At 46.0% G+C, this 16696-nt stretch overlaps 1 protein-coding gene across 13 annotated transcripts in view; it reads left to right on the top strand.

The window, feature by feature from the left end:
- Positions 1-16696, top strand: part of ARMC9 (armadillo repeat containing 9) — a 178672-nt gene that overhangs the window by 143828 nt on the left and 18148 nt on the right. For 8 of the 13 annotated variants that reach the window (XR_008682040.2, XM_088844844.1, XM_055396949.2 and 5 more), the window contains 2 exons: positions 8955-9070; positions 15571-15707. Coding sequence is in view for 11 of the 13 variants with exons in the window: in XM_088844844.1 (XP_088700970.1) it covers positions 8955-9070; positions 15571-15707 (253 nt within the window). In the remaining 2 variants the exon portion in view is untranslated. Of the gene's footprint in view, positions 1-6825; positions 7248-8954; positions 9191-15570; positions 15708-16696 lie in introns of those variants that run through there. The other 5 variants (XM_055396957.2, XM_055396955.2, XM_055396956.2 and 2 more) reach the window with 3 other exon arrangements.

Raw genomic sequence — 16696 nt, 5'->3', positions numbered from 1 at the left:
TATGTCTAAAAATTTAGACATAAGACTATGCCAAATTAGTCTTAATTAATAATTCTTAATTCAGAATCATCCATACTATGCCACTTAATTCTTCCTAAAAAGAGTGCCCTGATTTTAAATATCTTAAATACCTTAGTTAAAGAGCTGTAGGTATTTTTCATAGAATCTCAGTTTTTTTTTTTGTTTTTATTTTGAAGTTTAAATTTATTGTTCAGTTACCTTTAACAACCGTCATAGGTGTGTCTTAAATTAGTTGGGCATGCGTCCTGGGCCAAGTCCTGTGCTGACTGCTTCACACGTCTGATTGCATTTATTTAATCCTCCCAGCCAATGATGGGGTGAATTCTGCTCGCATTGCATGTTACAGATGAGGAAGCTGAGGCTGAGAAAGGTTGAGGAACATGCTCAAGTGTTATTTGAGCCTGCTTGCTCTTTACCACTAAGCTGTGCCGTCTTCTGGGAGAGCTGTTGATTTTCCAGTGAACTGTGTTTGAAAGTTTAGAGTCTCTGACTGTATGAAACAGTCAGAGTTACTTTATGGTCTAACGCTGTTGTTCAGTCGCTATGTCCAACTCTTTGCAACCCCATGGACTGCAGCACGGCAGGCTTCCCTGTCCTTCCCCATCTCCCGGAGCTTTCTCAAACTCATGTCCATTGAGTTGATGATGCCATCCAACCATCTCATCCTCTGTCATCCCCTTCTCCTCCAGCCCTCAGTCTTTGCCAGCATCAAGGGCTTTTCCAACGAGTTGGCTCTTCACATCAGGTGACCAAAGTATTGGAGCTTCAGCTTCAGCATCAGTCCTTCCAATGAATATTCAGGATTGATTTCCTTTAGGATGGACTGGTTTGATTTCTTTGCTCTCTAAGGGAATCTCAAGAGTCTTCTGAGAGAAGCACCATAGTTTGAAAGCATCAATTCTTTGGCACTCAACCTTCTTTATGGTCCAACTCTCACATCTGTACGTAACTGCTGGAAAAACCGTAGCTTTGACTAGACGGACCTTTGTTGGCAAAGTGAAGTCTCTGCTTTTTAATATGCTGTCTAGGTTTGTCATAGCTTTTCCTGAAATTGAAGCAACAGCAACAATTTTTAAGCATAATCTCAGTTTTCAGGGGGGGATGGATGCCTGTTGTCAATGCTAACTTCTCCCTTTCCACACTTTCTTATTCCCCCAAGTTCATTTAGTTTTCCAGAGTTCTCTTAAAGAGCTGGCTAAAGCAGGAGTCCTGGCCCCACCCCCAGAGAGACTGAGAGTGTGGCCCTGGCCCGGGGAATCTGCATCTTTTTTACACCCCTCAGTGCTTCTGTAGCCAGAGTCTGCACCGTGAAACACACTGCCACGTGTGCAGACCTCCAGGTGAATGGGCCTCTGCACAGGAAGTGGGTGCAGCTTGCCCAGGGGCAGGGCCCAGCCCCCCGGAGACAGGACAGAAGCTGGGGCATCTTCAGCTGGCCCTGTCTTACTCAGTCAAAACCAAAACTAGAAGAGGAAGGGCTGAAGTTTCCAGGTTTTTTTTCTTTTTTTCAAATTTGTCTTCACTTTGGGTTTTTTGTTTTGTCTTGTTAGTATTTATTTATTTGGCTGTGCCGGCTGTTAGTTGCAGTATGCAGGATCTTCAGTTGCGGCACGTGGGATCTAGTTCCCCGACCAGGGATCGATCCCAGGCCCCCTGCATTGGGAGTGCCGAGTCTTAGCCACTGAACCACCAGGGAAGTCCCTGGGGGGTTTTCTACTCACTTTTCCATCCATTTGTGCTCTGCCTCACCCTGATGATCGAAAAGTCAGTTGGAACTAACTTAAAATCCATGTTCTATGAAAGCACAACCAGATGAGCAGGGGGGAGATCCCCAACCCCCAGAGATTCCAAGTCCTTTTTCTTTTTCAGTTTGACTCTGGGATTCCTTTTTCTGATTACAAATGAAGTGCGTACTTATTACTGAAAAGCCAGAAGTAAACACAGCGTAAACAGCCACCATAATAATTCTGTCCACCCAGCGACAACCACCGCTCCCTCTGTTCTGCTTCCGTTTATCTCTGTGTCTTATCTTTCCTTTGTCAGTTGGAATTGAGCTCAACTGCAGACAGCCAGGAATCCAGCCTCACCAGACCCAAGGCTCATCTTTTGCCTTCCTTCACCCAGACTTTCAGGAAGAAGGGAGCATCCAGGTTTTGTGGGCCCTCCAGTCACAGGGTTGTGGAGGCCTTCTGTAAAACAACACAATATAAAGTTTAGGTATTAAAGTGAATAGCCAGAGTGAGAATTAGAGAAATAAATCACAAATTCAAATTTTAAGAACTGATGAATCGATAACCAACAAGGACTTACCATATGGCACAGGGAACTAGACTCAGCATCTTATAATAACCTATAATGGAAAAGAATCTAAAAAGGAATAGATATATGTGTAACTGAATCACTTTACTGTATACCTGAAACTAACACAACATTGTAAATCAACTGTAGTTCAATTTTTTTAAGTAGGTAAAGGAAAAAAAAAATGACCAGTACCAACAACAGAAAAATAATGTTTTATTAACTAGTGGCTTGCCACAAGCTGTTGAGGTAATCCTCATGGGTTGGAAAAGAATTTCCAGACACAGAGCATTTCAGAAGGGAGTGATTTTATTAAGAACAAAGAGCAGAGATAATGTGGGCACTGCAAGGGCAGTGGACCAGCCTCCTGACAGACCAGGGAGAGTTGACAGTTTTCGTGGGTTAGTAGTCAACTTTTATAGCCTCAAAACAAAGAAAATTCCTGCTGGAAGGTTGGCATTAGGTGACTGGTTAGGGCTCTGTAGGGTGACTACCAGGGTGGGCATCTTTGCCTAATTTGGGGTCGGGAAGCCTGCTGGTGATGATCACCGGGGCTTTTGGCAATGGTTACAAAGGGGCTTAGTCAGCTTCAGAGGGGACCTGGGTTCTGAGCTCCACTTCTGAGGCCTTGGTGCGAGGCCTTGCACCTATGGCCTTGGGGCAGGACTCCACACATGCTTCATAGTTTTTTTTCTGGATATTTTTTGTTTTATGCTCTTTGATCACTTCTACATATGTGAGGAGTTTGTAATATTTTCTACAGTGAAAGAAAAGAGGTTTTATTTCTCATTATTGAGAGATTAGAAATTTTTCTCTCTACTTCACATTTAGTTTCTGGTAATGCTGTGTAAATTTTTAGGATTTCTATTAAATTTGAGAAAACCTTCCTCAAATTCTGAAAATGGAAGACGAGGGACATTTCAAGTTTCCTTGCACACCAACTCTTCATAAATACTCTGATGACCTGGGGAATTCTTGTAGTCGCTTCTGCACCAGGACAGCTCACCATCGTTTGGCTATGCACAGAAGCGACTGAGAATGATGTTTCTCATTAAACCCAAATTGTACGTCACCTGGGTTCAGCGCCCCCTTAGCCAAGTTCCACATTGTCTTTGGCCGCTCTAACACCATGTGGGAGGAAGGATATCAACAGAAGTTGGAGTAGAAGGATCAGCACTCTTCAGTTCAGTTCAGTTCAGTTCAGTCGCTCAGTCGTGTCCGACTCTCCGCGACCCCATGAATCACAGCACGCCAGGCCTCCCTGTCCATCACCAACTCCCGGAGTTCACTCAAACTCATGTTCACAGAGTCGGTGATGCCATCCAGCCATCTCATTCTCTGTCGTCCCCTTCTCCTCCCGCCCCCAATCCCTCCCAGCATCAGAGTCTTTTCCAGTGAGTCAACTCGTCGCATGAGGTGGCCAAAGTATTGGAGTTTCAGCTTTAGCATCAGTCCTTCCAATGAACACCTAGGACTGATCTCCTCTAGAATGGACTGGTTGGATCTCCTTGCAGTCCAAGGGACTCTCAAGAGTCTTCTCCAGCACCACAGTTCAAAAGCATCAATTCTTCGGCGATCGGCTTTCTTCACAGTTCAACTCTCACATCCATACATGACCACGGGAAAAACCATAGCCTTGACTAAACGGACCTTGGTTGGCAAAGTAATGTCTCTGCTTTTTAATATACTATCTAGGTTGGTCATAACTTTCCTTCCAAGGAGTAAGCATCTTTTAATTTCCTGGCTACAGTCAGCCTCTGCAGTGATTTTGGAGCCCAAAAAAATAAAGTCGGACACTGTTTCCACTGTTTCCCCATCTATTTCCCATGAAGTGATGGGACCAGATGCCATGATCTTTGTTTTCTGAATGTTGAGCTTTAAGCCAACTTTTTCACTCTCCTCTTTTCACTTTCATCAAGAGGCTCTTTAGTTCTTCTTCACTTTCTGCCATAAGGGTGGTGTCATCTGCATATCTGAGGTTATTGATATTTCTCCCGGCAGTCTTGATTCCAGCTTGTGCTTCTTCCAGCCCAGCGTTCCTCATGATGTACTCTGCATATAAGTTAAATAAGCAAGGTGACAATATACAGCCTTGACGCACTCCTTTTCCTATTTGGAACCAGTCTGTTGTTCCATGACCAGTTCTAACTGTTGCTTCCTGACCTGCATACAGGTTTCTCAAGAGGCAGGTCAGGTGGTCTGGTATTCCTATCTCTTTCAGAATGTTCCACAGTTTATTGTGATCCACACAGTCAAAGGCTTTGGCATAGTCAATGAAGCAGAAATAGATGTTTTTCTGGAACTCTCTTGCTTTCTCCATGATCCAGCAGATGTTGGCAATTTGACCTCTGGTTCCTCTGCCTTTTCTAAAACCTGCTTGAACATCTGGAAGTTCACGGTTCACATATTGCTGAAGCCTGGCTTGGAGAATTTTGAGCATGACTTTCCTAGCGTGTGAGATGAGTGCAATTGTGCGGTAGTTTGAGCATTCTTTGGCATTGCCTTTCTTTGGGATTGGGATGAAGACTGACCTTTTCCAGTCCTTTGGCCATTGCTGAGTTTTCCAAATTTGCTGGCATATTGAGTGCAGCACTTTCACAGCATCATCTTTCAGGAGTTGAAATAGCTCAACTGGAATTCCATCACCTCCACTAGCTTTGTTCGGTGTGTATAGATAGACAGATGTATTGTGTGCCTGTATTTTCTTACCAAAATGCATACTGTTTATAACATGCCATACTTGCTTTAAGTGATTTCACCAATACTCAAAATCTAGTATTGGGAAATTTTTTTTTACCTAAATTCATATGTGTTGACCGTCTTTTGCTACAGAACAAGTTGTTGTTATTCCGTCACTCAGTCATGTCCAACTCTTTGTGACCCCATGGACCGCAGCACTCCAGGCTTCCCTCTCCTTCGCTATCTCCTGGAGTTTGCTCAAACTCCTGTCCATTGAATCGGCAGTACCATCCAACCCTCTCATCCTCTGCTGCCCTTTTTTTGCCTTCAATCTTTCCCAGCATGAGGGTCTTTTCCAGTGAGTCAGCTCTTCACATTAGGTGGCCAAAGTATTGGAGCTTCAGCATCAGCCCTTCCAGTATATTCAGAGTTGATTTCCTTTAGGATTGACAAAAAAAATTACATTCAGATAAATCACATGCTGCATTTTTTGGTTTGTGTGTGTGTGTGGTTAAATATGCTCTGTTTTGTTTTTTTTTTTTGTAGCAGAATATTTTTTCAGACAGCATCTCCTTGTGTAACCCAGATGGGTGATGAGTTCATTGATGGGTAGGGTGGTTGTTGGGAACCCTTTCCCTTCTCTCCCAGCACTCCCTGAAGCATTTCTGTGGAACTCAGTCTAGACATATGCTTTAAGACCTTTCCATCCCCAAAAGGCTCCTTTGCAGCCGAGGCACCCAGAGAGGGCCCTGGAGCTCCCCATAAGCACAGGGGGTTGTCAGGCGAACAGGAAACAAGCCCTCTGGGTTTCTCTGAGACACCCAGCACCTAAGGCAGTCATTCTGGGCCCTCATACCAACCCTCTTCACCAGGGACCCTTCCTCAGGTCTTGTGACGACACACCAGGCAATTCTGCCCACAGGCTGACCCAGTTCCCTCATCCAGTGCATGGGTGTGTGCATGCTAAGTCACTTCAGTCGTGTCCGACTCGTTTCAACCCTACGGACTGTAGCCCACCAGGCTCCTCTGTCCATGGGATTCTCCAGGCAAGAATACTGGAGTGAGTTGCCATGCCCTCCTCCAGGGGATCTTCCCGACGCAGGGACGGAACCTGCGTCTCTTGTGTCTCCTGCATTGGCAGGCGGGGTCTTTACCAATACTGCCACCTGGGAAGCCCCTTCCTCATCCACTGGAGAGGACAAATACCACCCACCTTAGGTGATTTCTTAGGCCTGTGAAGTTTTAGAGAGATGGTGTGATGGGAGAGGTGGGGGGGTTCCAAAGGCTGAAACACAAGTATGTGCTGTGTTCTCTCTCCTGAGGAAGGAGTTGGAAGGGTGACCTGGGAAGGACAGTGGAGCAGGGAGGAGGCATGGGGTGAGCGACCCACACTCTCGCCAGCTCCATTTTCCAGCGCTTAAGCCCGAGCATAAGGGAGGGGGAAAGAGATGGCCCAGGGGACCCTAAGGTACCACTGAATATTGGACTTAAGGAACCTGCCCTGATGATGGGGACAGCGGGTCAGAAGGGAAATAGGAGCAGCAGACAGAGGAGGGCAGTGTTAGTGGTGGCAGGTAGGATAGCCTTCTTTTGTGTATTTCACAGGACAAGGGAGATGAAGCTGCACTAGTTCTTACTTGGGAAGCTTATGGCCCATCCTTTCCTCCACAAGGGTAGAGGCCTCCCATCTCCTCTCCCCTGCCTTTCTCCCCTCCCCCCACAACCCCTCACCACCCTGCCCTGCCCTGCCCTGTCCTCACAGCACAGCTGAGACCTGGTGATTCCCTCCCACTGGAAACTGGCCCTTTTTTCTTCTTCCTACTTCAGATATTAAAAAAATATAAAGAAAGCTGAGCACTAAAGAATTGATGCTTTTGAACTGTGGTGTTGCAGAAGACTATTGAGAGTCCCTTGGACTGCAAGGAGATCCAACCAGTCCACCCTAAAGGAGATCAGTCCTGAACATTCATTGGAAGGACTGATGTTGAAGCTGAAATTCCAATACTGTGGCCACCTGTTGCGAAGAGCTGACTCATTTGAAAAGACCCTGATGCTGGGAAAGATTGAAGGCAGGAGGAGAAGGGGGCAACAGAGGATGAGATGGTTGGATGGCATCACCGACTCAATGGACATGAGTTTGAGTGAACTCTGGGAGTTGGTGATGGACAGGGAGGCCCGGCGTGCTGCAGTCCATGCAGTCGCAAAGAGCTGGACACCACTGAGCGACTGAACTGAACCTCAAATACTAGGTAAACCCAAATAACTTTCAAGCAAAAATCAAGAAATCAAAGATGTAATTCCCATTCATATATTTTCTGATTTTTAGAAAATAATTATTTGTTTCTTTGCCCGTGCCGGGTCTTAGTTATAGCACGTGGGATCTAGTTCCCTGACCGGGGATTGAACCCAGACCCCCTATATTGGGAGCACAGAGTCTTAGCTACCGGACCACCAGGGAAATCCTTCTGATATTATTTTTTTACATTTTATTTGTAAATAATTATAGATTCACAGGAAGTTGAAACAGTAGTCGGGAAGTGCCAGACACCCTTCGCCCAGCATCCCCAGTGGTAACTGCAGCATGTAGGGGTCCACAGACTTCATTCAGGTTTCACCAAAGAAGTGATTTCTTTTTTAAGCAAATTTTCTTAATTATTACCATAGCTATGTTACAGAAAATAGAAAAAAATTATTCTTGGTTCACTGTCCTATGTGGCCACTATAAGCGTTAGTATTCCTTTCCTTCCAGTCTTTCTGTGTACTTTTAGCAAAATGGAAAGCATCATTTATGTACCATGTTATAACCTGACTTACAATATTTTAAATAAACATTTTTCTTCATAACCTAGTCTTTATCCTTGTAAATGGCCATATAATATTTCAGATGAATATGCCATATTTTCCTTCATTGTGCCCCTATTACTAGACAGATTGTTGCAGTTTTACTCTACAGTGATTTTGTAACAAACAGCTTTATTTAGCATCTTCCATATTTTGGAGTCCTCCTCTAGGGGCTTTCTTGGTGGCTCAGACAGTAAACAATCTGCCTGCAATGCAGGAGACCCAAGTTCAATCCCTTGGTCTGGAAGCTCCCCTGGAGAAGGCAGTGGCAACCCACTCCAGTATTCTTGCCTGGAGAATCCCATGGAGAGAGAACCCTGGCAGGCTACAGTCTGTGAACTAACACTCTAGAGTTTAACACCCAAGGGTAAATGCCAAATTACTTTCCAAAATCACTGTCTCTAATTTCCATGCCACTGACATCTTAAACTGTTGGCAGAAGCGGATGGGATCATTGCTTTAATTGTCACTCATTTAATAATTTAAGAATAATAATACGGGTTTTTGTAAAGTTATAGTTTCTAGTTACTTGTAAAGTTGATGATTTTTTTCTTCTCTTGACTGGTGATACTTTTTGTTTTGTGACTTGGCTATTCAAAATCTTTGCCCTATTATCTATATGTTGTTTTACTTAACTGATTTATAAGAATTCTTTATCTAATGAAAATCTTAACCTTTAATCTGTTAACTGTGCTGCAAGTATTTCTTCCCAGTTCATTGTTTTACCTGTTAATTTGGTTTATCATTCAAATACTGTATATATGGAAATGTTAATTTTTTATGAAACCAAATATGTCCATCTTTTTTTTTCCCTTCTCACTTTCAAAAGTCAGTATACTCCAGAGATGCGATGTTACTATATTCAACTCTTCTCTTCCCCTTTTTCCGTGGTTTGATTATTTTTAATTTATACTGCTAGATGGTATAATATTCAAGCTAAAGGGATTTTTCCTGACATTTTCTGTTTATCTGAATAATCTGTCATGACCCTTCCTCACTTATTCCAAAGTCTCTTATTCCTGTAGATGAATGTATTAAATACAGTAAGTTAGAATGTGTGGTCTGCTCTCAGCCAGATGACCTCTCCAGCCCTGTTTCCTCTTTGCTTCCACCAGATCATGACCAACACGGGGAAGGCGAGGCGGAGGGGGGCGGCTGGCATGCAGTGGGGTGGCCCGGAGCCCCTGCGCCGGCCTGTCACACCCGGCGGCCACAGGACCGGGTACCCAGCGTAAGTCCAGGCTAAAGGAGGCGGGGATTTATTTTCCTAAGCTTTGTTTTGATGAACTGCAGTGAAAGATGTACGTACTTAAGAAGTCAAAATAAAATATTCATACTATAAAGCATTTCTCTCTTCATTATTCATCTTTGGGGGATTTTTTGAAAGGACAGAGGTCAGGTCTCCCTGTTCCCCCCTCACATTTCTCAGGGTCTCCAAGGCACTTACAGCTTTTATCTAGGAGAAGCCTGGTGTTGGCCAGTGTTGATTCTGAAGGAAAGGACCAGAAAGGGGCAGGGTGTCTACCCAGAGAGGACTCTCAGTCTTTTCTGCAGCCTGTCACCGCAGCACCAGGCCCTTTGTTGGGAAGGAGTGTCACAGTTTAAGATGCCACCAGCCTTTCTTTCTAGATGACTTTTTAAAAGAACTATATGCAGTTTTGGCTGCCAAGCCTTTATTCATTCTTCATAGCCTTGCTCCAACCCTGTTTATATAAACAAATCTAGTTTGGTTACCCAGAGCCTCTGGTCCCCTGTGGACTCTCGGGGAGCCCTAGTCCAGGCAGTCCAGCTTGGGCCTCTTCGGAGGTCTGGGTGACCTCTTTGCCTTTCTAGAGAGAACACTGGAGAGAAACAGGTGCACATAAAGGGGATTTTGGAGAGCAGGCAAAAACCTACATTTGTTCATGCAGCAGTTGTTGGCCATTCAGTTCAGTTTAGTCGCTCAGTCGTGTCCAACTCTTTGTGACCCCATGAACCGCAGCATGCCAGGTCTCCCTGTTCATCACCAACTCCCGCAGTTCACCCAAACCCGTGTCCATTGAGTTGGTGATCCCATCCACCCATCTCATCCTCTGTCCTCCTCCTGCCCTCAATCTTTCCCAGCATCAGGGTCTTTTCCAATGAGTCAGCTCTTTGCATCAGGTAGCCAAAGTATTGGAATTTCAGCTTCAGCACCAGTCCTCCCAATGAATGTTCAGGACTTATTTCCTTTAGGATGGACTGGTTGGATCTCCTTTCAGTCCAAGGGACTCTCAAGAGTCTTCTCCAATACCACGGTTCAAAAGCATCAATTCTTCAGCACTCAGCTTTCTTTATAGTCCAACTCTCACATCCATACATGACCACTGGAAAAACCAAAGCCTTGACTAGACAGACCTTTGTTGACAGAGTAATGTCACTGCTTTTCAATATGCTGTCTAGGCTGGTCATAACTTTCCTTCCAAGGAGTAAGCATCTTTTAATTTCATGGCTGCAATCACCATCTGCAGTGATTTTGGAGCCCAAAAAAATAAAGTCAGCCACTGTTTCCACTGTTTCCCCATCTATTTGCCATGAAGTGATGGGGCCAGATGCCATGATCTTAGTTTTCTGAATGTTGAGCTTTAAGCCAACTTTTTCACTCTCCTCTTTCAATTATTGGCCATAAAATATTTCAAATGAAAATGATGTATTTTGCTTCAGTATCCCCTATAGCAGAGCAGTTTGCTTGTTTCCAGGTTTGCTTTATAGTCATTTGTAACAAACAACCAGGCACCCAGGCTACAGCAGCAGACAGAACGCAGAAGCACCTGCCCTGTTAGATCTGCGTCTGGGTGCATGAATGCTAAGGGACGCCAGAGACCCTGCACCCAGACCTGGTGGAGTTTGACTGCCTGTCCGGGACCTGACCTGTGAATATTTCAGTGCCCATGCTGTGGATCAGTGCTGAGATCTGTTTGATTTGACTTCACAACTAGTTACCATGTGCTTCATATTTCAGGGTTTTTATTTTTCATTATTAATGTCTAAACTAATATGCCTTTTTCTCTTTAACCTACAACCAATATTTTTTCACCTACAGAAAAGTTGAAAGAATTATTAGCAATAAAGAGCTTCCAGCTGTTAGCATCCTCCAATAATTGTGCTCTCTTGCTTACTCACTCTCTTGCTCTCGTTCTGTGCATAAAATATAATTTACACACATACACATTTTTTTTTGCTGAGTTGTTGAAAGCAGGTGGCATAGTTTCAGCCCACATCTCCAAAGAAGAATATCCTTTTATTTAACCACATGAAAGTGAAAGTCAATCAGTCGTGTCTGACTCTTGGCGACCCCATGAACTATGCAATCCATGGAATTCTCCAGGCCAGAATATTGGAGTGGGTAGCCGTTCCCTTCTCCAGGAGATCTTCCCAACTCACGAATCAAACTGGGGTCTCCTGCATTGCAGGTGGATTCTTTACCAGCTGAGCTACCAGGGAAGCCCATAATTTTTAACCATATAGTCACACCCTAAAAAGTTAACATTAATTTAAAAATATGAGCATCTAAATATTCCCTAATTGTCACAGAAATGTCATTTATATCTAAGAAGTTTTGTACTCAACCTTTTGATCCAGACCATAGCCAAGTATCAACTATGAGTAGATCCAGTTTATAAATATAATATCTTTTTGAATGGAAGAAGTAAGAGGAACTAATAAAATTCATCTTGTTTGAGATGGGAAAGAGGACACTGAATTATCATTTAAAAAATTTCTTTAAAGTTACTAAAACCCCCGCTTTACAGAGAGGCAACAATAACATGCATATTTAATCAGGAAGGAGGGCAAAGGTAATCTAATAAATACAAGATCCAACTAATGGGCACAGTGAATTGGGTCAAATGTTCTATCTTATGGACAGGAAAAACAGGACATTCTTCTGTGCCTGGGGAGCACGCATGGCATTCCCCTGACTTGTGGAAGTGTTCCCTGCAAGGAATGAGAGCCCTTCATTTTCCTGAAATTCCCCGACCAGGAGTCGAACCTGTGCCCCCTGCATTGGAAGGGTGGAGTCCTAACCACTGGACCGCCAGGGAAGTCCCTGAACCTTCCGATTCTAACGAAGCCATTGCCCCATAACCAACTCCATCCATTAGGCCAATTTAATGAACATTTATAACACTTCTGTGTGCCAGTTGCCCAGTTCAGTTCAGTTGCTCAGTTGTGTCTGACTCTTTTCGACCCCATGGACTGCAGTACACTGGGCTTCCCTGTTCATCACCAACTCCCAGAGCTTGCTCAAACTCATGTCCATTGAGTCGGTGATGCCATCCAACCATCTCATCCTCTGTCGTCCCCTTCTCTTCCCGCCTTCAATTTTTCCCAGAATCAGGGTCTTTTCAAATGAGTCAGTTCTTCCCATCAGGTGGCCAGAGCATTGGAGTTTCAGCTTCAGCATCAGTCCTTTCAATGAACATTCAGGGCTGATTTCCTTTAGGAAAGTTGCTAGAGGTGCACATATAAACAGTGTGGGCCCTGCCTTCAGGAGCACACAGAGCATGCTGCCTAGTAGGGAGAGAGACAGTGCTCATAATTCGGTAAGTAGGTGATGGCAGAGCGTAGGGGTTCCCCTCAGGCAGGCAGCACAAAGGTAAGACTCAGGATCTTCGGATCGCCTCTTTAAAAAGATTACATGAGTCTCCACTCCCACCAGTGTCCTCTGATAACCTAGTGACGCCAGATGTGTAGCTAAAGCAAGAATCCTAGTGACACTGTGCGTTACATTCTTTCCAGACACTAGTACTTTTGCAGCCAGTAATCCCATTCCTAGAGCTTTACACTGAGATAATCAGATATATACATGCACACAACAGGAGTTACTGAAAATTCATCTAAATGCCCAAAGCAGAAGGCTGCTTAAATTATTATCCACACAAAATGTATTGAAAATAACATTTTAGAAGAATATTTAATGCATGGGAAGAGCCTCACAAGACACTACTAAGTGAAAAAGCAAATTATCAAATAGTGTGGATTTAACCTGCTGGCCAAATAGAGTAATCCTAAGTTTTGAGTGTGGTTTTTTGGGGTTTTTTTAGGCGTATATTTGCTCTTTTAAAAGAAGATACCAAATAAAATAAAAGAAGATATCAAATGTTAATAGGAGTTGTGTCTAGGTATTGGGAGGACAGGGCAATCTGTTTTCTATTTGTTTTCCTGATTTCTCATGATAAATGCTGGTTTTAAAATCAAGAAAAGAAAGGTTGAAAATGACGACTACAGTCGCCCCTGTGCAACGCAGGACTCTCCATCACCCTGCATCTGACGGCGCCTCCCGACCCCCTCCCCAAGGCCTGTCCCCAGGCTCTGTGTCTCCTGGGCTCCCTTACATTTTGGCCCTCTGGCTACTTCCCTGGGCCATCCCCCTCTCTCTGAAGCCCGCATGGTCTGGCGATGACTTCCTCATGTTAATGCTGCCACAGCCACGCCCACGGCCTCCCAGACCCTGCTGACCACCCTCCTGGGAGCTCTCGACTTCTGCCACGTGGCCGCTGTGTGCTGGCCCCCAATTCTCCGCCCTCTTCCCCCTGAAACACTGTGCTGTGCAGACCTCGTCCTGTGTTAAGGTCCCCATCCCGTCCTGCTGGTCCTCTGGTTCCCATTACACGCTGCTGACACCCACAGCTCCCGCTCCAGCCCACTCTCGCCCCCAGTGCTACGCGTGTCCCCACATCACCCCCAGATCATCACCCCCAGATGAACACCCCTGTCTTCTGAGCCCCTTGCTTCAGGGAATGGAGTTAATACTCCCAGACACGGAGCCAGGATCCCACCCCAGGGTGCCCAGCCACCCCCTCTCCTGGCTCTGGCCCCTCCTCTCTGCCCTCCTGAGCCAGCTCCTTCTCCCCAGCCTGGGCAGAGCCTCCAGACCATTCTGCCTGCCACAGTCCACCCTCCAGGACCACAGACACAGTGATCCTTCTAGCACATCATCATGGAATCTCATTTCTGCGGCTTCTATGTCCTTTAGTGCGTGCATGCTCAGTCGCTCCGTCATATCTGACTCTTTGTGACTCCATGAACTACAGCCCACCAGGCTCCTATGTCCATGGGATTTCCCAGGAAAGAATACTAGTGCAGGTAGCCATTTCCTCCTCCAGGGAATCTTCCTGACCCAGGGATTGAACCTGTGGTTCCTGCATTGCCAGGCAGATTCTTTACCTCTGGACCACCTGGGAACCCCTAGTTCAGGACCAAATCTACTCAAACCCTGGCTGATCAGGTTCTTAACTGACACCCTCTAATCTCCACCCTCAAAGTCACATGCTCCCCAGGACACAATGTGCCTCTGGCCTGCATTTTCGGGTGCCCCAAATCTCTCTGTAACAATGCAGGATAAGTACACTTTCTTTTTGCCTCCTCTTGCTTCATCTTACTTGTTCGTGGTGCTACCTCTGCTGGGAAATGTTCCCTCTTTGGCCCCCTGGCAAACCCCAGCCCAGAGATCAGAACCGACTGAGTCACATACACACACCCTGAAACACACACACACTGAAACACACACACACCCCGAAACACACACACTGAAATACACACACACCAATACACACATACACTCACACATATACTACATATACACACGTACACACACACACACATATACACAGAAATACATACACAGTCACACACACAAGCTTTTCTGCCCTGCAGGGCAGTTGGGTGTCTGCTTACCTTTGCTGCTGGAACTGACATTCAAGAACAGCTGTTTCATGGGGTACCACTCTGGGCAGAGCGGGGATAGGCCTGCCATGATATGTCCCCACCAAGCCCTTGCTGCAAGCAGGTGGCTCGTGTCTCCTCATAGATGGGAAGCGAGTACCGTGCCACAGTGTGCACACTGCAGAACCCCCCTGGGATCTGCTGTGAAGGCATCCCGCCTCTCTCTGATGTGCTTGCCCAGGCCACCATCTCTTGCAGGCACCCAGTGCATGTCTGCTGGTGGACCAGTCTCCACCGACCTAGGTGGAGCGTCAGACACTACACACACCATTAGATAGTGTTCCAGAGAACACGCTCTTCCCCACTCCTGTGCCTAGTAACTCTTGTCAGGGCTGACACATCCCATCTTTTCTGACTGATTTCATCCCTGCACTAATCTGCTTCATCCTTGGAGGAAAGCCCAGAAGATTGATACTTTAAATTGTTTGGTTGAAATGTTATGTTCTTGTGTCACCCAAAGCAAAAAGATCCAACTCTGTGTTAGAAAAATAATAGCCATGTTTAAAATGTGTAAGAGCTCACGTGAGTGAGGCAAGGGGCACTTCCTATTTCTTAAAGACATCCAGTATATGCTAATACTAGCTTAACAAATGGAGAAGGCAATGTCAACCCACTCCAGTACTCTTGCCTAGAAAATCCCATGGACGAAGGAGCCTGGTAGGCTGCAGTCCGTGGGGTCGCTAAGAGTCGGACACGACTGAGCAACTTCCCTTTCACTTTTCACTTTCAAGCATTGGAGAAGGAAATGGCAACCCATTCCAGTGTTCTTGCCTGGAGAATCCCAGGGACAGAGGAGCCTGGTGGGCTGCCATCTGTGGGGTCGCACAGAGTCGGACACGACTGAAGTGACTTAGCAGCAGCAGCAGCAGCTTAACAAAAGGCATCCAGGTGCTTCCACTTCCAGTATTTGTTTGTGATGCTACACAATAGTCAGCAGTCAGATATCTTCTGTCTGTATTTATTGCTGCTTTTCATTTTTTCCTCCAGGCTGGAAGATCATCCCAGTTCTCCCCAGATGGCCCAGCATGCCAGAAATGGCTGCCTCCCATCCCTGCCAAACACCCACTCTCCAGTCTGCAGGGGGGGCAAACCTGCTGCTCCTGAGCCTTGCCCTTCCTTTCCATGTAAGAAAATTGGCAGTATATGGGGGTGCAGCTCCAGAACTGGGGGCAGCTCTGGGACTAGGGGGACAGCGTTGGGACTGGGGGCAGCTCTGGGCCTGGTGATGCCTAGGATCTTATGAAACTGCAGCAGTTCCAAACCCTGGAAGGCCCCAGCCTCACACCTGCTCTTGAAAAGCCCTCTGATCTCAACCATTACCCCTTGTCACAGAGGTTCACAGGCATGTGACCCCACAGCCAGACCTGACCATGGGCTTTTCCTCCAGACTCCCTTTTCTCAGAGCACTGTGTCCAGTGCTCACCTCTGCAAGCTATTTGAGCAAGATTTCTGATTGGGGAAGCCACATTTAAATGTGAGATTTTGAAGTAGAACTCTCCGAGCAATGTAGATCTTTGACCAAAACTCTGGTGCCCCAACTCTATTGCTGAGGTGGTCAGCCACACGGTAGAAGGCTGAACTGAGTTAGAAATGTGCGGCCAGGAGCAAAAGCTAGTGTGGGATCCAAACACATTTTTTAAATAATTTTCTTCATTTATTTCTGGCTGTGCTGGGGCTTCCTGCCTGAAAAGCCTTCCACAGGTTTTTCCCTAGTTGCGGTGAGTGGAGGCTACTCTCTGGTTGCAGCGCACAGGCTTCTCACTGGAGTGGCTTCTCTCGTTGCAGAGCACGGGCTCTCGTGCTGGCCGTTTTCAGTAGATGCAGCACATGGGCTCAATAGTTGCGGCTCCCCAGCTCAAGTGTGCTCAGTCGAGCAGTTGTGTCCGACTCTTTGAGACCCCAGGTAGCCTGCCAGGCTCTTCTGTCCATGAGGATTCTCCAGACAAGAATACTGGTTTGGGTTGCCATGCCCTCCTCTAAGGGATCTTCCCAATCCAGGGACCGAACCCAGGTCTCCCGCAGTGCAGGCGGATTCCTTACCATCTGAGCTACCAGGGCTCCAGAGCACAGGCTTAATAGTTGTGGCACATGGGCTTAGATTCTCAGGCATCAC

The sequence above is a fragment of the Moschus berezovskii genome, chromosome 2, assembly GCF_049115385.1.
Source record: "Moschus berezovskii isolate FMDL1 chromosome 2, NW_MosBer_1.0, whole genome shotgun sequence".
NCBI classification, from domain to species: Eukaryota; Metazoa; Chordata; class Mammalia; order Artiodactyla; family Moschidae; genus Moschus; species Moschus berezovskii.
Note: the sequence above shows the minus strand (reverse complement) of the source record. Positions and strands in the feature narration are given on the sequence as shown.